A 27,139-nucleotide genomic window follows, 5' to 3' on the forward strand; every position below is an offset into this window, starting at 1 on the left:
AGGAAATATGTGTTTGCCAGGTTTTCAGGTCACGCTCTGTGGAGTCATAAAGAGGAGTGTAGTTTGTCCGATACAATGTAGCAATATCAGAGGTCAGTTTGACTCCAAGATACGGGAGAACCTGCGTACATCATTTGAATAAAAAGAATGGTCGTTTAGAGTCTAAAACTGTTTCCGGGATGTTTATATTTAGAGCCTCCGATTTCGATTGCTTTACCCTCAGTCCAGAAATAGTTCCAAAGTCGAACATTAAGGCAAATAAATTGGGTAAGGTCATGATAGGATCCGATATGAATAGTAACATATCTCCGGCAAATAGGCCATATTTATGCGTTTTTCCGCCACTTTCGATACCGTGAATATTGAGATTGGATCGGATAGCTATTGCCAATGTCTCAATAGCTATCACAAAGTAGAGCGGTGACAAAGGACAACCCTGTCTGGTTACTCTCCTGATTTGCAAAGGGTCCGATGTACGACCTAACCCAATAATATTAGCCGATGGGTTGGAATATAAAGCACTCATTAGATTAAGAAAATTCGGTCCACAGTTCCATTTCCGTAATATGTGGAACAGAAAAGGCCTTATGTAGGTCCAGTGACAATAGCATGCCCCGTCGATCGTCCTCACCGTCCCAGTTTGAACATGTCACGGAGACCAGGTTTATGGCCCTTCTAATTTGATCTGCGGCCTGTCTACCCTGAACAAATCCAACATGGTCAATGAGGATGTATTGTGTTAAAAATGTATTGAATCTATTCGCGTATATTTTGGTCAAGAGTTTTAGGTCGTTATTGATCAAGGATATTGGGTGATAATTGGCCACGTCAGTATGATCCTTGTCTGGTTTCGGTATCAAACATATGTTAGCTTTGTTAGAGTCTGCGTCAAGGGTTGCGCCGTCTCTTATTGCCGCAAAGAACTGTAGAAGATGGGGGACTAACTGAGTGGCAAATTTCTTATAATATACTGCAGAGCAGCCATCTGGGCCTGGGGTTTTAGAGGTCTTGGCCTGTTTAATTACTGTCAGCACCTCTTCTACTGTGATTTCCCCCTCCAAAGTCTCCCGGTGAGAGGTCGAGAGGGAAGGGAGGGCGAGATCCTTGATAAAACCGTCTATGGCTCCTGTGGACGCAAGCTCCTGTGCACCATATAATGAGGAGTAGTAGTCATGGAACAATTTCATTACCGTTTGTGGGTTTTGTGTCAGGGTGCCTTTAGTGCATCTAAGCTTAGGGATCTCTGTTCTGCGTATTCGGGGTGTTAGGTTACTAGCCAACATGGTTCCTGGTTTATCTTTTAGGCCGGGTTCACACTGGTCCGACAAACGCTCTGACACTGGGAGCTCATGTCGCATGACGTGTGAAATTCAATGTTTCCCTATGGGAGCCGTCCTAACTGGTCCGACACAAGTCGTTCCGACTTTAGAAATGCTCCCTGTACTACTTTGGTCCGACTTTGATCCTACTTCAGCCCATTGACTATCACTGAAGTCGGATCAAATTTGGATCGCCGTCTCACATGATCCGACTTCGGCATGCGACCTGTGCTCAGATGATCTTAAGGGTGAAGTCCGCGCCAAATTAAAAAAAAAAAACGGCATAGGTTCCCCCTCCAAGAGCATACCAGGCCTTTGGGTCTGGTATGGACCTTAAGGGGAACCCCCTACGCCAAAGAAATGGCGTGGGGGTCCCCCCAAATCCATACCAGACCCTTATCCAAGCACGCAGCCCGGCTGGTCAGGAATGGGGGTGGGGACGAGCGAGCGCCCCCCCCCTGAACCGTACCAGGCCGCATGCCCTCAACATGGGGGTGTGGGTGCTTTGGGGCAGGGGGCGACCTACGGCCCCCCCACCCAAAAGCACCTTTTCCCCATGTTGATGAGGACAAGGGCGTCTTCCCGACAACCCTGGCCGTTGGTTGTCGGGGTCTGCGGGTGGGGGCTTATCGGAATCCGGGAGCCCCCTTTAATAAGGGGGCACCCAGATCCCGGCCCCCCACCCTTTGTGAATGAGTATGGGGCACATCGTACCCCTACCCATTCACCTAGAGAAAAAAGTGTCAATGAAAAAACACAGTACACAGGTTTTTAAAGTAATTTATTAGGCAGCTCCGGGGTTCTTCTTCCGACTCCGGGGGTCTCTCCGGCGTCTTCTCCCGCAAACCCCGACAACCAACCAGGGTTGTCAGGAAGAGGCACTTGTCCTCATCAACATGGGGACAAGGTGCTCTGGGGTGGGGGGGCCGCAGGGCGCCCCCCTTCCCCAAAGCACCCACCCCCCCCATGTTGAGGGCATGCGACCTGGTACGGTTCAGGAGGGGGGGGGTGCTCGCTTGTCCCCACCCCATTCCTGACCGGTCGGGCTGCGTGCTCGGATAAGGGTCTGGTATTTGGGTGTTCCCCTTAAGGGCCTGGTATGCTCTCGGAGGGGGAGCCCATGCCGTTTTTTTATTTTAAATTTGGCGCGGAGTTCACCCTCAAGATTCATACTAAACACAGTGCCTGGTATTGGCGGGGATAAAAGTCGGATCCCCGTTCATTGAAAGTCGGACCCATGCCGGCCCCAAGTCGCAGGGCAAAGTCGGATCCAAAGTAGGACAGCTGTCGTGTCGCACCAGTGTGAACCCAGCCTCAGTGTATAAAAGGAGACTTGAGACCACCTAAGATTTTTTTCCGCTCTCGTCGTCAAACATAGTTCAATTCCAGCCGGATAGAATCTATTTTGTCTCTAAGATCTAAGTTTGGATTTTGTTTACATCGGGTCAGTAGGTCAGACAATTCTTTTTCTTTATCGTGGAAAAGAGTGTTTGAGTTTTTCTTGAGGCGGGATGCTATTTATATATCAGGTAACCCCTGGTCGTGGCTTTGTGGGCCGCCCAGTTAATCACTGGTGAGGTGTCTTCTGGTTTATTTGATGTAAAGTATTCTTTAATGTGTTGTTCTATGTCAAAACAGACTGATGGATTACTCAAGAGCGATCCATTCAGTCTCCAAGAGGTAGGACCCCTGTGTATTTGTAAAGAGTCACACGATGTCCAGATCAAAGAGTGGTCTGATCATGTTACGTCTACTATCTTACTTGCCCTGAAGAGGGGCACCGTTTCAGGATTGGTAAAAAAGTGATCGATTCTAGAATAGGTTCAGTGAACATTGGAAAAGAACGTGTAGTCCTTCCTGGAAGGGTTGAGTTCCCACCATACATCAATCAGATTGTGGTAGTGTAACATTTTCACCAGTTTTGACCCAATTTTGGGGTAATGTTTAGTAGTAGTCGATGGCCATCTTGAATTGTCAAATATGGAGTCTAGGGCTACATTGGAATCCCCCGCTAAGAGTACCATCCCTTTCAGATCAGGGGACACAGCATGAAGCAGAATTCTGAAGAAAGGAAGTTGACCTGTGTAAGGAGCGTAATAGGAGAGCAGTGAAACTGGGGAGCCCTCTAGTTGCCCTACCAGCATTAAATAGCATCCCTCCGGATCGCAAATCTTCTTTCCCAGCGATAAAAAGAAACCCACTTGGAAAAGCAGATCGCAGATCGCATCACCTCCTTCCCTGGACCGTTCGCCAAGTAGAAATGGGGATAGTAGTGGTGCAAAAATTTTGGGCTGTAGGTTGGTGGAAAATGTGTCTCCTGAAGGAGGAGAACATCTGCCCGTAGGGACTTGTAGTGTTGGAAGGCCATCCTCCGTTTTAGCAGAGAATTCAGCCCCTTAACATTGTGTGTCTGAAGGGGACCATGGCATTCCTGTCCGCCATGGTGCACAAAGAAAGTGGAGGGTTCACTTACCAGTCTTCACTAGAATGAGAGTTGCTTTTCCCGGTTTACCGTATCGCTCAGCAGCTAAAGGCTTGGTTCCAAGGAGGCCCAGAATGAAGGGAGAAGGGGTAAAGGTTAAGAGAAAAAACAAAAAGGGGTTATACTCAGAAAGAAACAAAAGATCAGAAGAGATTCTATTGGAGAACTGTCCTGCAAATAAGAGATCAATGTATATTATGTGTTAGACAGTAAATTCAATCAAACGAATCCTAGACCAGGGAAAAAAGTCCCCCTGGTCATCCACAAACGTTACCCTGGGCAAAGCCCAGGACCTGGTTTGGCTCTGGTCCCATCGTTAGTGGAGGGAAACAAAGACAAACAGGGTGCATGACTATCACCACCGGCATTAACCCGCCTTTAAAAACTGTCAACATCAACATAAGGAGCTATAACTGTAAGAATGAGAAGACCCTCAGGAAAACAGGAGAAACACAGCAGTAAGCCTAAAACATAAATTCCAGGGTCTCTCGTTCCCACTTTTAGCAATGACATTTCAGGAAGCCTCCTAAATGTTCCATCTGTGATCCCGCCGTAGGATCAATGAAAAATTTTGAAAAACAACCGGAAGAAAGAAAAAAAAAATTCACTCTGCAAGGTCTCATCCGACCCAAAAGCCGCCTTTATATTTCTATCTCTATCACGGGGGTCTACTTTTGAGCCTGGCTCGGCTTCTGGTGGAGCGCCATACTGGAGATGGAGGACTTCCCACGGGCTTGGTGGAGGGTGACCCGGGTAGGGGATTGCGGGGGGTCTCTCAGGATCCATAGATATAAGTCCCAGTTTCTTCAGCAGAACTTCACCTTCCGGAAACGTGGAAAAAGAGTGTTTCTCATTGTGGAAAGAAAAATTCAATCGAAAAGGGAAGGCCCGGTAGTATTTAATATTTTTAGCTATCAAGAGCTGTAGCAAACGTTTCATGGCTCTGTGTTTCTGGATAGTTGCCGGTGAGATATCAGCAATGATCTGGATTTTGTGATCCCGGAGTTGCAGATCAGCTATTTCTCTGGCTCTGGCCATAATTTGCTCTTTAACCACATAGTAATGAGGTTTTACTATGATGTACCTTGGCAGTCCATCCTCCCGGGGCACCATCAGGGCCCTACGAACTCTGTCCAAGTCCATCTTGTGGGAAGGTATATCAGGGATGAGATGGTGGATAAGTTCCTTAATGATAGCTTCGCTGTCGAGAAAGGTTTCAGGGATGCACCCTAAAATTATAACAGCAGGACCGATTTTCCAAGTCATTTATCTTATTTAGTGCATCGTCCAATCTCTTGTTTATGCCCTCAATACATTCAGTGTTCTGGTTGGTTCTGGTAATGGTGTCTTCCAGTGTGTTCTCTTTTGTGCCTATGCGGAAGCCCAGCTCCTGAAATTCATGTATTAGGTCTGAGGTAATGCGTTTGCTTGCTTTTTCTAGCCCCTGTTCCAAAAGAGTGGAAAACATTGCCAACAAGATGGGATCCCCCGATTATTCAGATGGCAGTGGTGCCACGGGCTGAGAATTGGGAAAAGAAGGTGATCCATCCTCCATGCTTCCTTGGCTTGCTACATAGTGTTCTGTCCAGGTCTGACTGGGAGAAGAATATATCCCTGTCCGGGGACATGGATACAGCCTGAGAAGTTCTGGCATTAGATTCCTTCATTGAGCTCTGTCCAGGCAGAGTCTGCGTCTCTGGCTGCGGCACATGTGTGTGCTTTGGGGTCGCTGCTGCCATTTTGGACATGTGGCCTGTTAATGTGGCTGTCTGCGGGCAAGAATGGGGGTATTTAAGCTTCCCCTTTATCTTTTCCTCGGATGGGGGAGGCAGCGGGAGTCCGGCCAGGTGTGTGGATGTCATGAGGAGGGCTGCTGGGTGCTCCGTCGGGATCCGTCCGTTTGACGGGCCGTGGAGCTGGGGCCTCATCACTGCCTCCGTTCGCGGGCGGCTGTGAGGGTTTTGTGTGCCTTCTCCCGGTCCTCCACTGGGTCAGTTATGCTGCGGGAGTCCGGTACGTGAGCGTGGGCAGGCTCTCTGGCAGCTCTGGCAGGGTTTGTTATGCCAGCGGGGAGCGGAGCTGAAGCGTTACACCGTCGCCATCTCCACCTGCGCGCATGCGCCCTAGAAAGTTTTTATACACTTGAAATGGGCTTTAGCTTTAATTTATTTAGAAGGACACATCTCTGTGGCTTCCCACTCTACATTTAGGTCTGTTGCTACTTCCACCAGCTAATGCAGGCCTAGAATTGCTGTATGAAAAACAGGTGTCACTACTAGAACTACCAGATAAAGGGGTCAATTTACTAAGAGTTAAATAATGGCTCATATAATGCAGTAAAATATCGCATGCGTTAACAATTGTGCAAGTGTTCAATTCATTAGGAATTTTGCGTTAAATACTGAATGCGGTATTTGTTCAATTTAGCGGTAATTACCGCATTACTTAATGCAGTAATTTACCTCACTGATGTGGTTGCAAAGGAGCGGGCCGGGAAGCCGGCCACTGCGTCCTTAACAACCGATGACTCATCAGCTGTCAGCGGGCAGCTAAATGTAAAGCAAAATAAAAACAGATGGCAAATTTAAAAAAAAACGGTGTGGGGTCCCCCCAAAATCCATACCAGCCCAGTAGGTCAGCCCGGCAGGTCACTGACCCAGCAAGCTCCAGTCCATGATGTCACAAGGGGGGGACCACTAGGTGACATAGCCAGGTGGCCCTGCCCCTTATCTATATAAGAAATGTCAGGCAGCCAGCCTTCATCGACAGCGGGAGCGTCTGTTTTTTTTTCTTTTTCAGGTCCAGCAGGCGGCGTGATTGACGAAGGATTTACATCCGGTAACACAATTTTTAAATTTTTTTAATAAAGGAATTGTCAAAAATTGTGTGTGTGTTGTTATTACTTTGTGACACTTTTTTGGTTAATGGGTAGGGGTACTATGTACCCGATATTCATTCACATGGGGGAGCAGGATCTGGGGCCCCCTTCTTAAAGGGGGCTTCCATATTGCAACTAGCCTCCTGCCCGCAGACGCTCACAACAACTGGTCATGGTTATGGGGATGAGGCCCTTATCCCCATCAACATGGGGACAAGGTGCTGTGGGGGGGCTGAGCCCCCCGCCCCAAAGCACCCACCCCTCATCCTGAGGGTATGTGGCCTGATATGGTTCAGGAGGGGGAGGGGGACGAGAGAGCCGGACTGCATGCTTGGATAAGGGTCTGGTATGTATTTTGGGGGGGACCCCATGCCGTTTTTTGATAACATTTTTTAAAATTTGTTTAAATTCTGACATGAGTTCCCCTGTTCCGCGTTTTTTTTTTTTTCAACATTTTTAATTGTCTGCTTTTTTTTTTTACATTCAGCTGTCAGTGGAGAACCCGCTGACAGCTGTTGAGTCATCGGTTGTTAAAAGAGAAGTATGTTTCTTTTTTCCCCCCTTTTTTACTTACCTAGGTGGATGCAGCATGGGACCAATGCTGCATCTGTCCCCCGAGAGGAGAGCTGCTGACTGTCATTCAGCAACTCTCCTCTCTGCTCCCCCATGCTCACTGGAGCACTGAGCTGTGGAGGGGTGGGGAGCAGCCGTCTCAGTTTCCCAGCGGCTCACTGAGAGGCTGAGACAGACAACAGTCCAGGCACCTGGCAGATCCAGACTTCATTGTCGTGATGACGCAGTGCCTGGACTGATTCTAGTGACTTCAGCAGAGAGTGGACTTCAGACCGCTCTCTGCTGAAAACAGGTCACAGGAGTGCAAAACGAATCGCACTCCTGTGACCCATAGGAGAAGCCCAGCCAAACGAGCTCAGGCTGGACTTCTCCTTTAAGGGCGTGGCAGGCAGCTTCCCAGGCCCACTCCTTAGCAACCAGCTATTTGTCAAAAAACACAGTGGGGGTTCCCTAGACCCCGATGCAGTTTTTTGACAAATACCGCATGTGATAACATACCGCCAGCAAAACCCTGGTGGTAAATATCGCATGCTTTTTTACTCTCTGGACCATTTGTGAATTGGACTTAAGAGCTTTTTATGCGATATTTACTGGCACATTTTTTTTCGCAGTAAATACCACATTATTGTTATTTTAATGAATTGGACTTTATTTACTGCATGTGATAATGTATGCAAATGAGTAATATGATACCCTTATTGCATGCAAGCTTAGTGAATTGATCCAAAAGTCCTTTCTACTAGTCAAATAAAAGTAGATTGGGGTGCTGCTGCTGTTCGTAAGTAAAGCTAATTGAAAAAAAAATGTAATACTCTTTGTGCCCCCCTCCAGCCCAATATCCACAATTCTTAAAAAAAAATATTAAAGCTACTCTTCTAAAGTAGGTTTCGGTAGAAATTTGCCAGCCGCTGGACAATTTGACTGCAGCAATAACAAGCCCAAAGCTGAAGAAGAAAACACAAGGCATATGCATCCTATCCCTCAGGTACGGTTGTGTAAAAACTGGCCACATTTTGCTAGCAGTGACATCAGGACACAAAGTGAAGACACAAGGCAAAGGCAGCTGTTGCTTTAGCTCTCAGATACAGGTATATCAAAACTGACCAGCGGCAGGACAGTGTTGCTGTTCCCTGCATGAAGCGTGGCTTCCACTGGAGCAGTCAAAGGCACTGAACCACCCTTTATCACTCATTCTTTTTCTCACTTTGCCACTGCCTGAGAAGAAAAAAAATCTTACTATCTCAATAATCTGACTTTGTTGGGGTTGCTACTGCAGAATGCCAGAAATCGAGTGCGCAAAAAACTCTGCCAACCCCTTATGAACAATTTGCAGGGGTATGGTGATATGATGGTATTCCCAGCTGAGCCAGCTATAGGCCAGCTATCTTATGTTCTCCTGCTTTGGATGTGCAAACGTGCAGAAAAACATAAATAAATAATCACAAACATGCAGATTAAGAATTAACTGTATTGAAAAATAGAATTGGCCAACTAGAGGGCTGTTAAACATATAAAAAATAGCTAACAACCAGGAACCATGTCTGGAGAGACAGAATCAGTACCCTACTGATACAAACAGAAAGATGTCTGCAGAGGTGGAATAAGTACCATATTGATACAACAAGAAACACACAAACACAACCAGAAAGATGTCCGCAAATACAGAATCAGTACTATACTGACAACCAGAAATGTGTCAGCAGAGACATAATTAGTAGAGAGTGACTAGGTGTCGCACATCAACCTGCTGTATGATATTGAATGGCAGTCTCAGCCTGGACCCCCACCAGGCCATGCTCCAAACGCGTTTCACTCTACCCACCAGAGCTTACTCATGGGGATGGCCTGGTGGGGCTCCAAGCTGAGACTGCCATTCACTATCATACAGCAGGTCTTGACTTGATGTGTGGCTCCAGGGACACCTAGTCACGCTCTACCAATTATAAAACTACCAAATATATATAAATAAATTAAAGTAATAAGTAGCGCTGAGGGTAAAGGATACCAAAAAATAATATGTTACACACCAAATAGTGATAATATGTGAAACAACAAAATATAGACCATAAAATAAACTTGATAGAGCAGAATCTATAGATCATCAGCTGATATGTTAATCCGACACCACAACCTGGGACGTGGCTGTATGGCAACGGGAAGTGACGTTCCGTGTGTTTTGAACATTAGGACGGGTGAGAAGTGACACATACCTTATGTCCGCCGCGGCGGGGTAGCTCTGGCATCTCTACCATATCAATGCTTTTTTAATCTGCCTGTTTGTAAGTACATTACCATCAGGCTGTGGTTTTTAATAAATGTGTTTGATGGTTTGACGATATCACACTATCTAGAGTCTTATTCCCTCCACATATTACCTGCTTGGGAACGCGCATGGACGAAATTCAATATGAACCCTGAGGTGGTTAACTGCTTGATTGCCATAACACGAGAGTGCGAGGCAATATTTTCTGGTGAGTTCATACCCAATTGGGGAGTGGAGACACGCTTGGTCACGCGGTGTGGTTTTGGATTAACATATCAACTGATGATCCATAGATTGTGCTCTATCAATTTTATTTATGGATTATATTTTGTTGTTTCACATATTATCACTATTTGGTGTTTAGCTTATTGTTTTTTGGTATCCTTTAACCTCAGTGCTACTTATTACCTTTATTTATTTCGATATATTTGGTAGTTTTATACATGTTTACTTTTAAAAGTGGCTGCTTATTTACATTGTTATCTGAGGTGCAGTGTATAGATCCCAATTGAGGGCGTGTTATGAAATCTTGTGTGTTTATATCACTCTCTACCATTGCCTGGAGCATAGACAAGATCCCTTCCCTGCCAGCACTCACAGTGGTGGGCACAAGACTTCATTCCCATACAGTCTGAGCAGCTCACATACATATCCTTGGTTCGCAGAGAGACATAATTAGTACCTCACAGAAAAAACAGAAATAACTCTGCTGAGAATACTGTACTCGCACAACCAGAAATCTGCCCAATAATACAGAATCAGTACTATAATGACACAACCAGAAACATGCCCACACAAGCACAATCATAATGACATAAACAAAACATAACAAAAATAAAAAAATTTGTGCAGTAAACCTATCACAAACATTGGCCTTTCATACTGAACATCCCATAGTTTTATTAAAACTAAACCCAAGAAGAGGAAGCAAGCGTTTACACTACCCCTGCTTCACTTTCTGGGTAAGGTGGTGTAGACATGTATAGTTGACAAATGTCAACAGTGATGTCCATTATCACCTTGCCAGGGATACTGTATGTAGGTAGCAGCTGCCTCCCTGATCCATGTGCCTAATTTACATGCAGGGCGCCAGACGCATGAACTCAACTGGGGTTTTTTTTTATTTTTTTAGAATCACGTAAATTTGAGCCGGAGGCTTTAATTGCATTAAAAAAGTGGGGGAGTCAGGGCACAGAGCATAATCCTCGAGCCCACCCAGTTGTGTGACAATAGCAAATTAATATTAATATTCGCTAATGTCTTTCTGATTCTCCTCCTGGCCAATCCCGGCTCAGGAAGCAGGTCCTGAGACCCAATTGGCCGAGAGAAGTGATCCTTTTGGCCGCCGAGGAGGAGCAGGAAAAGGAGGCAGGGGGAAGCTGTGCCACTGAGGAAGGAGGAGACACAGGGTGAAGCCGTCACCCAGAGGAAGCCTGCAACCTAGATGGGGTAATTGTGGGAACCGACCGACCAAGGGGGGGGCGGGGGTGTCAGCGAATGGATTGCCACTTCCCTCCAAAACTATACCACCAACCTCCACTGTATGTAGGTATTCTGCCCTAAGTAAAGGGTACCTATTATATTATTGCAACTAGGCTGTAGTCAGAAATGAAGAATGATGTAGTTATGCTTTCATTGAATTTTCTGTAAACTCAGGGCATTGTTTCTTTTGGACTGTTGCAGGGGAGTATTCCCCCAGGAGATAATAAATTAAAATTAAATTGATTAATAAAAAATACAATAGTGTTGACTTGTGAAAATGTATGTCTCTCTGGCATACATCATCGCGCCACCTCCCACCTCTGGGCTGAGCGGCATCATCACGCCACCTCCCACTGTCGCTGTATACCCAGCAGGACAGGCTACCTGTGGTCATCCGGCCGGTGCCACAGGTTGTTCTTCTATTGATGACGATTTCATACCTACATGTGAGTGTTTATGTTTTTACTTCAATAAATTACCTTTTGATTTTACACTATGGGAGCCCTCCCTTTCTTTTTTCCCATGATGACTACACGATGCTGAGAGCTGAGCCTCCTTGGGGATCCATCCATTTCCATCACAGTCCTGGACGTCCTTCCAGTCTCTACCCTCATCCCTGGGAGTTCCGGACTAGCAGGATCTCAATGCCCATCTAGACCCTCTGTAACGGGGGGTCATGGGGTTCTGGTAAGCGGCCAGGCTCCCTCTTTTGGTGGTGGACCCACACATTTATGACCTTACATATTCTGAATCACCTGGGACTGTCTATCATTTTTTTGGGTTTCCTCCCATATGGACCTTTATGATCTACTCCCTGGTTTACATTCATCACACATAGACTCATTTTGAAGTTTGATTGCACCGTTTATGTTATATTACCACACTGCTCACCAGAGGGGCTTATGTATTCCCTTATACTTTTTTATATTGTGTGTGGTACAGTTTGGTATAACATTTTATTCATGTATATATTGTACTTTCTTTGGTGTGGCACTCCCTAGCCACATATTCACTAGTTTGCTAAGCGCGAGTCAATATTTTTTCTCTTTCACTTCTGTTGTGTTTGTGTCACAATCTAGGACATCGCAGCTTTATGTCATTTATTTTGTAGAATTTGAAGCGCAATTATTTATTGTTTTTTTGTTTTGTTTTTTTCTCTCTGGCATATCACTAGGAGGTTTGTTGCCAATGGTGCATGCTGCCTACATTCCTGAAAGGTCCTTGCCTCTTGGGCTGTTACTAGGCAAGAAAGGCTGTGTTGGAGGTCTGCGGTCTGGGGGGTTTCTTTGCTTAAAGAGGGCTGGAGCACAAGGGGAGAAAATTTTGCTGCTGGATAGTGTTCTGGAGAGTTGAAAACTCTTCAAGAAGTACGGTAAGTACCATACTTCTTGTACTGTCTGTGTTCGACAGTCTGAAGAGTACAGATTGCAGTTTTCAACATATATTTTTAAATATATATATATTTTTTGTTAAATTAGGGATGGAGGCACACGGTAGCACTAACAATAATTATTTTTTTCATGAATTCTAATTATACATGGCTGCTTATCACTTGCTCTGTTTACCATTTTTCTGTTCTTTTTGACATTAATTGTCCAATTTTTGTACATTCCCATGTTATTTTCCAGCTGGTTTTCTAACACCCTTAGTCTACTTTTGCCTATTCAAACATGTGCGCCTTGGTGGTTCCGGCCATGTTGTTTCGCTGGACTTTGCCTTTCCTGTCCCTTTCGGGAGCTGCGACGCGCACTGCTGGTCTCGCCCCCGCCCTGTTCTGGCATAGGGTGGGCGGGTCTCTGTCACTGTGCGTCGACGTCACGTTCCCATGCCGGAGCTGCGGCATCCTCGTGGTGCTGAGTGATTTTCCACCTGTCACCACATCAGGATCGGATCTGTTTGGCGCCTCTTGCCAGGCAGCCTTGGCGGCTTGGCTGCCCGGTCGGTTCCGCCTTCTTCCCTTCTCTGTGCCCTGACGTGACGTTGGGGGCGTGGTTTGCGGTGGCGCTCTCTATATGAGCCTCCCCCCCGTGCTGGGCCTCACACACAGAATCAGTCACTACACTCTTCATCGTGGAACATGAGGCATCATGACACCCTTACCCTTATTTCACATCCAACAGGTACGCACTCTCCTTCACCATCTTTCCACTATCTGGTCTCTTCCATCTTTCAATGTTCCTTCCTTGCCTCTTTCCACACCCTTTCTGTCCTCTGTCTCCTTTTTTCTTTTCCTTCTTGCACTTCCCTCTTTCACCTCTCTCTCCCCCTTTTTGACACATTTTTGCACTACCTTCATTTCATTTATTATATTTTTACACAAATTCCCCATTTTGGGGTCACCATATTCAGCCCACACCTGTGCCACTTTTATTACACTGGCCCACTCAGGACGCTGTTTGTGTGGGTTGTTGTCACCCTACTACGCCCCCTTAGCTCCCAGAGGTGGCATTTATGACAAGTCTGGGATTTTCATGGCTGCACCACCATTGCGCAGATGTACATGTAAGTGTGTTGGTCAAGCAGATAGGTGGAGGGCTCCTCTCATGTTTTTGCCTTTACCCACATGATTTCTTTAGATCATTAAATATGATTGTTCTTACTTATAGATAATCACTACGGTGTTTCTCCTGATGAGTGGCTATAAGGCCTCGAAACGCGTAGAGATAACCACCGACATGTGTATACATTCATGAATTCTTTATGGCCGTTCCTTTCAACCCATTTCACCTTTCCTGTATCTTTTTGAAGTGACGCTTTAATGCGCCAGCTATCTGTATAAGTATTATTTACAATATAATCATGTATCATATTGACCAATGTATTTGTATAATACTATTTAAAACTCCATGTTGGAGTATCAATTTATGTGCAATATCTGATTCTAATGAATTTTATAAAATTAATGATATATAGCATAATGTAATAAATTAAATATAAAATGATTCTTTTGATGTACTGAACCAATTAAAAGCTGATTTTTATTCAATTCATTTTGTTGTTTCCGTGTGCTTCATACAAAGTCCCGCCTCTTGCTTTCTTTTTAATATGTTGAACCGGGATGGAGGAGGGGACTTGAACGGCCCCTGTTACCTCGTTTAAAGTCCCACAAACCCCCCTTTTCTTTTCTTTGTTTAAATTAAGGATGAAGGCACACGGTAGCACTAACAATAATTATTTTTTTCATGAATTCTAATTATACATGGCTGCTTATCACTTGCTCATTTTACCATTTTTCTGTTCTTTTTGACATTATAAGTCCAATTTTTGTACATTCCCATGTTATTTTGCAGCTGGTTTTCTAACACCCTTAGTCTACTTTTGCCTATTCAAACATGTGCGCCTTGGTGGTTCCGGCCATGTTGTTTCACTGGACTTTGCCTTTCCTGTCCCTTTCAGGAGCTGCAACGCACACTGCCGGTCTTCCCCCACCCTCTTCTGACATAGGGTGGGCCTCTGTCACTGTGCGTCGACGTCACGCTTCCCATGCCGGAGCTGCAGCGTCCTCGTGGTGCTGCATTTCCGGCTGAGTGATTTTCCACCTGTCAGCACATCGGGGTCAGGTCTGTTTGGCGCCTCTTGCCGGGCGGCCTTGGCGGCTTGGTTGCCCAGTTGGTTCTGCCTTCTTCCCCCATGTGCCCTGACGTGACGTTGGGGGTGTGGTTTGCAGTGGCGAACCTATATGAGCCCCCCCCCCGTGCTGGGCCTTACACACAGAATCAGTCACTACACTCTTCATCGTGGAACATGAGACATCATGACACCCTTACCCTTATTTCACATCCAACAGGTACTTCACCATCTTTTCACTATCTGGTCTCTTCCATCTTTCAATGTTCCTTCCTTGCCTCTTTCCACACCCATTCGTTCCCTTTCTGTCCTCTGTCTCCTTTTTTTCTTTTCCTTCTTGCACTTCCCTCTTTCACCTCTCTCCCCCTTTTTGACACATTTTTGCACTACCTTCATTTCATTTATTGTATTTTTACACAGATTCCCCATTTTTTGGGTCACCATATTCAGCCCACACCTGTGCCACTTCTATTACACTGGCCCACTCAGGGCGCTGTTTGTGTGGGTTGTTGTCGCCCTACTAGGCCCCCTCAGCTCCCGGAGGTGGCATTTATGGCGAGCCTGGGATTTTCATGGCCGCACCACCATTGCGCAGATGTACATGTAAGTGTGTTGGTCAAGCAGATAGATGGGGGGCTCCTCTCATGTTTTTGCCTTTACCCACATGATTTCTTTAGGTCATTAAATATGATTGTTCTTACTTACAGATGATCACTACGGTGTTGCTCCTGATGAGTGGCTATAAGGCCTCAAAACACGTAGAGCTAACAACCACCGACATTTGTATACATTCATGAATTCTTTATGGCCGTTCCTTTCAACCCATTTCACCTTTCCTGTATCTTCTTGAAGTGACGCTTTAATGCGCCAGATATCTGTATAATTATTATTTACAATACACATAATCATGTATCATATTGACCCATGTATTTGTATAATACTATTTAAAACTCCATGTTGGAGTATCAATTTATGTGCAATATCTGGTTCCAATGAATTTTATAAAATTAATGATATATAGCATAATGTAATAAATTAAATATAAAATGATTCTTTTGATGTACTGAACCAATTAAAAGCTGATTTTTTTTCAATTCATTTTGTTGCTTCTGTGTGCTTCATGCAAAGTCCTGCCTCTTGCTTTCTTTTTAATATATTGAACCAGGATGGAGGAGGGGACTTGAACGGCCCCTGTCACCTCATTTAAAGTCCCCAAAACCCCCCTTTTCTTTTCTCTATATTTTTAATGTTATTAGAAGTCTTAAGTTGTGTTTTTTGTCACTTTTGGGTATCTTGAGCCATAACCCTTTCTCCTTGAGGTTACTGTGCCTCACACATTGTGCGCTCAATTTCTTCCACCCCAAAAAGAGTAAATGATTACACCCTAAGGTTTGAAATGCTAGCCCACGGAGCCTTGGGGGGTCCTCATCCACTTTCCAGGGGTAAGGGGGTGCTACAAAAATAAAGTATATTGTCCTCGCTCTCTCTGCATGCCTATAGGTGTGCAGGCAAATTTTTATGCCCACGTGAAAACATGTAGGGATTACACATATATGCACAAATAATATATAAAATAATATATTGAGGAAATGAATATATAGTGGGGACGGAAAGTATTCAGACCCCCTTAAATTTTTCATTCTTTGTTATATTGCAACCATTTGCTAAAATCATTTAAGTTCATTTTTTTTTTCTCATTAATGTACACACAGCACACCATATTGACAGAAAAACACAGAATTGTTGACATTTTTGCAGATTTATTAAAAAAGAAAAACTGAAATATCACATGGTCCTAAGTATTCAGACCCTTTGCTGAGTATTTAGCAGAAGCACCCTTTTGATCTTATACAGCGACGAGTCTTTTTGGGAAAGATGCAACAAGTTTTCACACCTGGATTTGGGGATCCTCTGCCATTCCTCCTTGCAGATCCTCTCCAGTTCTGTCAGGTTGGATGGTAAACGTTGGTGGACAGCCATTTTTAGGTCTCTCCAGAGATGCTCAATTGGGTTTAATTCAGGGCTCTGGCAGGGCCATTCAAGAACAGTCACAGAGTTGTTGTGATGCCACCCCTTTGTTATTTTAGCTGTATGCTTAGGGTCATTGTCTTGTTGGAAGGTAAACCTTCGGCCCAGTCTGAGGCACTGAGCACTCTGGAGAAGGTTTTTGTCCAGGATATCCCTGTACTTGGCCGCATTCATCTTTCCCTTGATTGCAACCAGTCGTCCTGTCCCTGCAGCCGAAAAACACCCCCACAGTATGATGCTGCCACCACCACGCTTCACTGTTGGGACTGAATTGGATAGGTGATGAGCAGTGCCTGATTTTCTCCACACATACTGCTTAGAAATAAGGCCAAAAAGTTCTACCTTGGTCTCATCAGACCAAAGAATCTTATTTCTCACCATCTTGGAGTCCTTCAGGTGGTTTTTTTTTAGCAAACTCCATGCAGGCTTTCATGTGTCCTGCACTGAGGAGAGGCTTCCGTCAGGCCACTCTGCCATAAAGCCCCGATTGGTGGAGGGCTGCAGTGATGGTTCACTTTCTTCAACTTTCTCCTATCTCCCGACTGCATCTCTGGAGCTCAGCCACAGTGATCCTTGGGTTCTTTACCTCTCTCACCAAGGCTCTTCTCCCCCGATAGCTCAGTTTGGCCAGACGGCCAGCTCAAGGAAGGGTTCTGGTCGTCCCAAACGTATTCCATTTAAGGATTATGGAGGCCACTGTGCTCTTAGGAAACTTAAGTGCGGCAGAATTTTTTTGTAACCTTGGCCAGATCTGTGCCTTGTCACAATTCTGTCTCTGAGCTCTTCAGGCAGTTCCTTTGACCTCATGATTCTCATTTGCTCTGACATGCACTGTGAGCTGTAAGGTCTTATATAGACAGGTGTGTGGCTTTCCTAATCAAGTCCAATCAGTATAATCAAACACAACTGGACTCAAATGAAGGTGTAGAACCATCTCAAGGATGATCAGAAGAAATGGACAGCACCTGAGTTATATATATGAGTTTCACAGCAAAGGGTCTGAATACTTAGGACCATGTGATATTTCAGTTTTTCTTTTTTAATAAATCTGCAAAAATGTCAACAATTCAGTGTTTTTCTGTCAATATGGGGTGATGTGTGTACATTAATGAGGGAAAAAAAGAACTTAAATGATTTTAGCAAATGGCTGCAATATAACAAAGAGTGAAAAATGTAAGCGGGTCTGAATACTTTCCGTCCCCACTGTATTTATATACAAATACACAAACACACAACTGTATAAAAGGTTAGATGATTTGGACACAAAAATCCTACAGTGTATGTAAATAAAATTCACAGTAAAAAGAATTCATATATGTATATCAAAAAACATTGTGCTATTACATATATATATATATATATATATATATATATATATATATATATATATATATATACATACATACACACAGTGGGGACGGAAAGTATTCAGACCCCCTTAAATTTTTCACTCTTTGTTATATTGCAGCCATTTGCTAAAATCATTTAAGTTCATTTTTTTTCCTCATTATCTTTTTTAATAAATCAGCAAAAAATGTCAACAATTCTGTGTTTTTCTGTCAGTATCGGGTGCTGTGTGTACATGAATGAGGAAAAAAAATGAACTTAAGTGATTTTAGCAAATGGCTGCAATATAACATATATATATATATATATATATATATATATATATATATATATATATATATATATATATATATATATATATAAACATACACATATTAAGAAATATTTAGAAAAATATATGTAGAACATCTGTAGTCAAGGTATATCGATAATGATGTGTGGGGGATTTGTCAATAGTAATAGAAAACTCATATGTATGGCACATATGCCGCAGGAATATACAGGAGGGTCCATATATGCCTGCACATAAGGTTACATGCACATACCAACATATGTATACCCGTATAGGCCCACATGAAAACATATGGACCTATATGGCACTGCTAAATGGGAAAGGGATCATACTATAAGAGCAACATGGGATTGATATATACAGTACTTACTATGAGTGTTGGTATCAAATGCAGAGGAATTACGAGAAAGGACCATAAGGGTCCCCTAAAAGAGAAAAAGAACAAGGGGAACACATTATACAGTAGAAAAACCCAAAATAGCCACACTTCCTATACCAAAGCAGGGACTGTAATGTAACGTAGAGGATTTTACAAAAAGATTCCTGTTTAAAATGGGCAGCACAGTGGTGTAGTGGTAGCACTCTCGCCTAGCAGTAAGAAGGGTCACTGGTTCCAATCCCAACCACGACACTACCTGCTTGGAGTTTGCATGTTCTCCCTGTGCCTGCGTGGGTTTCCTCCGGGTACTCCGGTTTCCTCCTACACTCCAAAGACATGCTGGTAGGTTAATTGGATCTTGTCTAAATTGTCCCCAGTATGTATGAATGTGAGTTCGGGACCTTAGATTGTAAGCTCCTTGAGGGTAGGGACTAATGTGAATGTACAATGTATATGTAAAGTGCTGCGTAAATTGATGGCGCTATATAAGTACCTGAAATAAATAAATAAATAAATAAATAAAATGTTCAGCTGCAGAAAGCGACTTAAAAATAGATTCCATAACCCAAACCTTGGGACCCACTGTAGATTTATTGTGATGTTGCAGAAAATGTTTGGGGACACTATGATGGTATCAGCCTTTCTCAATGAAGTGTCTATGTTCACCGAAGCTTGCCCTGAAAGCCCTAATGGTTCTCCCTACGTAAAACAGCCCACAAGGACAAGTAAGGCAGTATAATACGTAGTCGGTGGAACAATTATAGAAATCCTTGAGGGTATGTGTCTTCCCTTTAACTGAGAATGTTTGGCAAATTGGCATGTTAGACAGAGTGGTTTCTTACACTGATACATACCTACTAGTGGGATAAGGACCAGAGGAACCGAGGTGGGTTGTGTGGGCTTGATCTTACTGGGAGCAATTTTGCTCTCGATATTGGAGGCTTTTCTATATGCCACCTTGGGTTGACTAGCCAAAGTGGTCTTTAAGTGGGGGTCTTCAAAGAGATGATTGGATACAATTTTTTCCATCTTTTTGAATTCGGCATGGAATTGGGTAATAAATCGTGTAGGAGGTCTTGTATTAGAGGACTCCTATACACGAGAGGTGTTTGCCGGATGCTGATAATATTGGAAGGCTTCCTAGACTATGGGAGCAGGATGTCCAGAAATTTGTGGGCAAGGAGTGAGCCATGACTGTCATAGTCACTGTCCCTAGTACAGTTTTTACAAAGACGACAGAGCTGGCTCTGTGGAATATTCCTGACCCACCTAGGGTGGTGGCAGCTGTCAAAATGGATGAGGAAGTTGCCCGCAGTGGGCTTGACAACATTTTTTGCATAAATTACTCCATCATCATGACACAGCTCTAAATCTAGAAAAGCTATAGAATGTCGATCCAGGACATGTGTGAATGACAGGCCTTATGTATTGTAGTTACAGTATTGGACAAAGGCTAGTATATCCTGGGGTGTGCAGTCCCATATGATCACTATGTCATCAATATAACGTACATAGTAGATCACATGGGACATTAATGGATAAATACAAGTGCTCCCAGAATCCCATAGTAAGATTGGTATAACAGGGGGCAAAATAATATATTATTTTATATTTGATATATTATTTGTGTATGTGTGTATATATGTGTAATCTCTACAGGTTTTCACGTGGGCATAGGTATACACATACATTAAGTACATTTTATCTATTTTAATAATTATTTCTCAAAGTACCATCTTTTGGCTGTGCAATATATTCAGTGTTTAGACTTCCTGGCCCAACCCACACTACCATTGCTGGGACAAAGTAATTTAAAGCCCAGGGCGAACATGCCTCCCCCCCAAGATGTATGATCATTATGTGCCAGCAAAAATCCCCCCAAAAAACTGAGCACTAATCTACATGATTACCCCCTAAGCATAGATACCCCCTCCTCCCAGCACAAATCTGCCCCCCTGCTGAAATCCCCCAACCCCCCCTTCGCAGTACAAATTCCCCCCATCCCCAAATTTCCCCTCCTAGCACAAATACCCCCCATCATCCCTATTAGCACAATCCCCCCCCAAAAAAAATCCCCTCCTAGCGCAATCCTCCAGCACCACCACCATATCACCTCTTCTAGCACAATACCCCTAAATCACCACTCCTAGTACCCCCACTCCAGATTTCACTTCCTAAAGCAATTCTTTCTGCCTGCAAACCCCCAAATTCCCCCCTTCCAACACAAATCCCCTCTCCTCCAATGTCCTCATGGTGCCCTCTCACCTCATATGATACCGCAGTGCCCAGGGCAGCCGCTCCTCCTGCCCACCCCTTGTCCCAGCCCTGCACACTAATATCCCTGTGTAGTTGCTGTTGGTGTTTTGTGTGCATTCGAGCTTGTTGTCCCACGGCCAGCCTGGGCACATAAATAGCACTACTTCAGCACTGCCTTGTTAGGCCTGTAGAAGGAGCTAATTGCTCTGAGCACGTAGCCTGCCTATTCTCTCCATCTAGAACGGTCTTGCCCTGATGTTCCTCTACTTCCGATGACGTCACTTTCTTGTGTGCCACACTGGTTCCCGTCTACTTCCTGGTGGCCACATGATGGCAAACTGATCCCCTGCCATCTCCTCCATACTTGGATGCCTATCTCGGATGCCAGAAGAGCTACCCCCCCAGACACACAGATGAGCTTGATTTTTATCTCTATCTTGTGAGTGTACTACATACCTTGCTATTAAAAATTTAGTCTAATACTACACTCAGGTGGCACTTCCTGTGTTTTTCCCCTCCTTCTTATAAGAGACACAGACAGCAGCGGGAGCTATTGTCAGTCAAACTCCTGTGAGGAGGGTCCAGGGGGCATGGCTAATCGGCGCTGTGTGTGTCTATGGACTGTGCATCCCAAGCCTGGCTTGGGAATGTGCCCACATGGGTGTCCTCTTAGCGCATGGCTTGTTGAGGGGATACACAGAGGAAGGGGGAGTGGACACCACCGGACAGAGACTGCAGAAGAGGGGATAAGGGACTGCTTTTTGCAGAGAAGGCAAGTATTAAATATTTTTTATATAAAAAAAAAAATAAAAAATAAAATAATATCATTTTGGACCTGTGAACATGGTGAGCACAAAAGATAATGTACCTCATCATTGCAATTAACGAAAGTATATCTGCCTATTATTGCCAGTGAGCAGCTCATACAAACTGACACTATTTGAAAGTAAAATGTAAATGTGAGCAAGAGGGTATTGTATACAGGGAGGGTGTACTACATACAGGGAGAGGAGTTAATGTGTACAAGGAAGGGGATAATATGTACAGGAGGGGTTAATATGTAAGGGGAGTGGGGTTAATATGTACAGGGGGTAGTTAATATGTACAGGGGGGTAATTAATATGTACAGGGGGTAATATGTACAGGAGGGGGGTAAATATGTACAGGAGGAGTTAATATGTACAGGGGGGAAGTATGTACGGGGGGTAATATGTACAGGGAGGGGGTTAATATGTACAGGTGGGTAGTATGTATAGGAGGGGGTAATATGTACAGGGGGGTTAATATGTACAGGGGGGGGGGGTTAATATGAACAGGGGGGTAATATGTACAGGGGGGTTAATGTGTACAGGGGGGTAGTATGTACAGGGGGGTAGTATGTACAGGGGGGTAGTATGTACAGGGGGGTAATATGTACAGGGGGATAATATGTACAGGGGTAATATGTACAGGGATGGGGGTAATATGTACAGGAGGGGCTAATATGTACAGGGGGGGGCAATATGTAGAGGAGGGTGTAATATGTACATGAGCGTGTAATATGTACAGGGGGGTAATATGTACAGAAGGGTGCAATATGTACAGGGAGGGGGTTATGTGTACAGGAGGGTGTAATATATCTATGACTGAAGCTGCACTATATACCCTGATCTGTGAGGCTGCACTATATACCCTATCTGTAATGCTGAGCAATATACCCTGATCTGTGAGGCTGAGCTGTACACTCTGTCCTGTGATGTTGGGGCTGTATACTCTGTCCTGTGATGCTGGGGCTGTGTACTCTGTCCTGTGATGCTGGGGCTGTATACTCCATCCTGTGATGCTGGGGCTGTATACTCCTTTTTTGATTGAAAAATGTATACTTTATTTTGCAAGAAAATATACAAAAAAACAAATACTTAAACAGGGTACATCCAATCTGTACTGCGACGCAGCGCATAAATACACTACATTACAGTACATCACCAAGCATACAAATAAATTACATTCATCCTGCGGTATGATGCCTAATGTGTTGTGCAGAGTAGTAATACCCCGGAACATCACATCATGCATGACGCCGCATTACCCTGAAAGCAGTACTAAAAAAAAAACATTTCACAAAAAGTCCAGTCATACAGTCAAATAACATTCAAATGGGCAACGGGTGTGATGGGGGGGTGGAGAAGGTGGGGCAGGGGAGGGAATAAAGAGTTCACAGGCCCGAAGCTTTATTTGAACTGCCAAAGGATACACGGGGGAGAGGGGGGGGGTGGGGAAATCTTCAGACCTCCTCTTCCTCCTTGAAGTCCATCAGGTGATAGTCTCTGAGCAGACTGTGAACCAGTCTGCGACAGTCCTCGATGGACATCCTCTCCCGCTGGTGGATGAGGCGCTTTCTGGCGCACCATAAAGCGTCCTTAAAGCAACACAGCACCCGCCAGGCACCGTCAATGTCCTCCTGTGAATGAGTTCCACAGAAGAGTCCGTTTAACACACCAAAGTGTGTGATTGCAGTCTGTGGTACAAAGTCTTTGAGTTCAGGTTCCAGGGCCCTCAACAGGTCCTGTGCAAAGGGGCACTCCCAGAAAACATGCAGAGCAGTTTCCTCCTGGATGATGCAAAAGGGGCAGTGCCTGTATCTACACAGGTTTCTGGCATGCATGAATGTCCTGAGTGGCAGCCCCCCTTGGATTGCCATCCATGCCAGATCTTTGTGCCTGTTGGTGAGTCTCTTTGAAGAAACATTTCTCCAGACCACTTTACAAGTGGCTGAAGGGAGGCCTGGAACAGTCTCAACAATGTCCGATGCTCTGATCAACTTGTGGATAGTTTTTGGCTTCCACAAGTCGGGCTTCACTCCATGTAGCCCCAGCTCCTTGATAAACTTGAAGGTGTCCAAGTAGTACCAAGGCGTGTCCCAGTTGTAGGGGATGGAGCTGTCCCATTTGTCCCATCCAAGGGTCCTCCAAAGAGGCAGGAGGAAAAAACGGGACATAGAGTTACCACCAGAGTCCACAGTTCTGTCCACCAATGTCCTGCGGATGCAGTTACAAGCAAAGCACACCCTCAATAGTGTAGCGATGTCGGGCACGCCCTTACCGCCCTTGAGGGGTTCCTTGAACATAACCGCCCGCTTCACTCTGTCCATTTTGGAGCTCCAGATGAAGTGAAACACCGCCCTGGTGATGGCCTTACAGGTGTTGACCCGAGGGGGCAAGGCCTGGGCGAGGTACTGCAACACAGGGAGGATCTCGCTGCGGAGTACCAGTGTTTTGCCTTCGATGGTGAGTTCTCTGAGGCTCCAAAGTCCAAACTTCTGTCGCATCTTTGACAGTCTTTCCTCCCAGGACTTCAGGGCTGCGCCCTCAGCTCCAAACCAGACCCCAAGGATTTTGATGAAGTCCGTCTTGACGCTGAAAGGAATTGGTGCAGAAGAAGGCAGGAACCACTTTCCGAAGAGCATGACTTCTGACTTCCCGCAGTTGACCTTTGCCCCTGAAGCTTGGCCGAAGTCCTCACAGGTCTGGGCGAGTGTGTCGATGGAGCGCCGATCAGCACAGAACACCGTCACGTCGTCCATGTAGAGTGAGCACTTGACCTCCCGTCTGTCCGGTCCTGGTGCGGTGATCCCTCTGATCTCTGGGTTCCGTCTGATGCTTCGGGCGAAGAGCTCTATACAACAAACAAAAAGCAGAGGTGAGAGAGGGCAGCCTTGTCTGACCCCAGACAGAATTGGAAAGGGGTCAGTTTTCCAGCCATTTACCAGCACCAAACTAGAAATGTCAGTGTACATTACATTCACATACGAACAAAACATTTCCCCAAGACCAAACCTGCGCAGAGCTCTGCACATAAACTCGTGGGAGACACGGTCAAAGGCCTTCTCCTGGTCAAGACTGACCAGGGCCGCGTGCACACGGCGGCCATGAATGTACTGGACCGTGTCCCGGACAAGCGCAAGGCTGTCCGCAATCCTGCGACCAGGAATGCCGCAAGTCTGATCCGGGTGGATGATCTGTCCGATGACAGACTTCAGCCTGTTGGCCAGGACCTTGGCGAGGATTTTGTAGTCCACGTTCAGCAGAGAGATCGGACGCCAATTTTTAAGATCCGATCTCTCCCCCTTCCGCTTATACAAAATCGTGATCATCCCCTCCCTCAGTGACGGAGGCATTCTGCCCTCCACCACCATCTCCTCGTACAGCTCGAGCAGGTCCGGGCCCACGAGATCCCACAGTGCTACATAGAGTTCAACTGGGAGACCATCGCAGCCCGGGCTCTTGCCTCGCCTAAAGGATTTAGCGGCAGAGTGCAGCTCCTCCAGCACCAAGGGGGCGTTGACGGTTGATGAACCTGCAGGATCAATTTGGTTAGAGATACCTGACAGGAACCTGTCGGCCGCCTGTGTGTCCGTTTCTTTCGGGGAGTAGAGGTTGGTGTAGTAGTCGCTGACCACTTTCATCACAGCCTTCTTCCCCTTCTGGAGTGTTCCGGTCTCGTCGCGCAACTCTGACAAGGGTGTGTGTCCTGAGTGGAGTTTCCTGAAAAAGAAAGAATTACACTTCTCACCTTTCTCAAGATTCTCCACCTTGGCACGGAAGACAATGTGCCTGGATTCTTCCTCGAAGTGTCCTTTCAGGCTCCTCTTGGTGTCCTCCAGGTCCTGCCTAACGTCCCAGCCACAGTGCTGAAGGTCCTGCAGGGACTGCAACTGACGCTGCAGTCTCCTGAGTTCCCTCCTCCTGGCACACACACGCTGGCGTCCCCTTGCCTGAAAGAAGCTACGCAGCTTAACCTTCACAAACTCCCACCAGTCACTTACCCTTCCGAAGAATCTCTTTTCCTCCGTCCAGGTGGCATAGGCATCTCGGAGTTCCCCCATCAATTCCTCGTTTTCCAGCAGGGTGCTATTCAGCTTCCAGGAACCCGGTCCGCGGGCAAAGCCCTCGCCCAGGTCACCCCGAAAGTGAATAGCCCTGTGGTCAGAGAAAAAGCAGGGGACCATGGAGAACTCACGATGCTTGACTGTTCTTGAAGTGAGCACGAAGTCAATCCTGGAACGCACAGATCCATCGGGTCGGCACCACGAATAGTTCACGGTCCCTTTCCCTATGGATCCCACGGCGTCCTGCAAGGAGGCCTCCGAGATCATCTCCTTGAGCAGCCTAGAAGTAGCATCAAGTTTTGCGTATATGCTGGAGCTGCGCCCATCCTCCTCGATCGGACAGTTAAAATCACTACTGTTCTGGTGGTGACGAGTTGGGTCCGCAGGGTCTGGAAGAGTTCCAGCCGCGCATTCTTGTCTGGGGGGGCGTACACGTTGATGAGCCTAACTGGCTCTTCCACCCACGAGCCGTCTATGACCAAAAGACGGCCACAGACTAGCTCATGGATAGAGTCAACCGTGAAACGCCCACCCCTGACCAGAATGGCTACGCCTGCAGACTTGCAATCGCCACCCCCGGACCAGTAGGAGGGACCAAGGGTCCACTGGGAGGACAGATGAGTGTATCTCCTCAGGGGAGGAAGGGCGCACTCCTGAAGCATGTAGACATCACTCTGCTGACTTGAAAGAAAGGTCAGGACCGCTTGCCTTCTAGATGTATCCTTGATACTCCTCACATTAATGGAAAAGATTGAGATCTCAGCCATAATGAAAAAGGGTATGAGGGTCTAGTTAACAAGGGTCCGAACTTACCTCCCCGGAGGGGGGGGTGGCTCTTCCGTTGCGTCTTCTGCCTGTCCTGTGTCCTGGGCCAGGCCCAGCTCCTCAAGGACAGACTCCATCATCTGCTGGCTGATGTGGACGTTGGGGGGGAGGTCATGCTCAGGGTCGACCACGATCTCCTCCCCTTCCTCCTCCTCTCCTGCAGACTCTAGGTCCTCCACTACTTGCTTGGGTCCCTCGCTGTCGCGTTGGACCCCGTTGGGCCGTTTGGTGGAGGTGGCGGGTTCCTCAGCTGTTGGGCTCTCTGGCTTACGTTTCCGGCTTCCTCTTGGGCCACTGGTGGGGGTGGAGGGGGGTGGGAGGGTGGGGAAGTCCTCCAGGGAGGACAGGTTGGGGGGGAAGGGGTGGGGAGGGGCTCCTCCGGCACAGAGGGGGTGGGTGGGGGTGTGCTGGAGGTAGGGGCAGGGGCAGGAGGGGCAGGGGCAGGTGGGGCGGGAGTGGACTTACCTTTGGCCTTTCGAGGTTCTTTTGGTTTTTCTGGCAGCTTTCTCCCGGGTGGCTTACCCTGGCTTACTGCTCCAGCGTAGGTCCGGGTTCTCTGGGGGCAGTGTCTGAAGACATGT

The 27,139-nt window shown here is 46.0% G+C and overlaps 1 protein-coding gene across 1 annotated transcript; it reads right to left on the reverse strand.

Moving 5' to 3' along the window:
• Positions 1 to 3,142: 3,142 nt before the first annotated feature.
• On the reverse strand, positions 3,143 to 26,070 carry LOC141127514 (uncharacterized). The gene is made up of 8 exons (XM_073614033.1): positions 25,229 to 26,070; positions 23,294 to 24,520; positions 19,469 to 19,605; positions 5,116 to 5,245; positions 4,410 to 5,030; positions 4,076 to 4,186; positions 3,793 to 3,972; positions 3,143 to 3,399 (listed from the first exon to the last, which is right to left on the reverse strand). The coding sequence occupies exons 1-8, from the start codon at positions 25,998 to 26,000 to the stop codon at positions 3,143 to 3,145; spliced, it is 3,435 nt and encodes a 1,144-aa protein (XP_073470134.1). The 5' UTR covers positions 26,001 to 26,070.
• Positions 26,071 to 27,139: the final 1,069 nt, after the last annotated feature.

This window comes from Aquarana catesbeiana, linkage group LG02 (genome assembly GCF_042186555.1).
Source record: "Aquarana catesbeiana isolate 2022-GZ linkage group LG02, ASM4218655v1, whole genome shotgun sequence".
NCBI classification, from domain to species: domain Eukaryota; kingdom Metazoa; phylum Chordata; class Amphibia; order Anura; family Ranidae; genus Aquarana; species Aquarana catesbeiana.

Excerpts from the sequence above, each read along its gene's own strand:
- LOC141127514 (XM_073614033.1), bottom strand. The coding sequence starts at position 26,000 with ATGATCTCGGAGGCCTCCTTGCAGGACGCCGTGGGATCCATAGGGAAA. Across the intron at positions 5,246-19,468 it reads CTCTGGTCCTTATCCCACTA|GGGCTAGAAAAAGCAAGCAA; the intron begins GTAGGTATGTAT and ends CTTTTGGAACAG. Across the intron at positions 5,031-5,115 it reads AACCAACCAGAACACTGAAT|GGTGCATCCCTGAAACCTTT; the intron begins GTATTGAGGGCA and ends TTATAATTTTAG.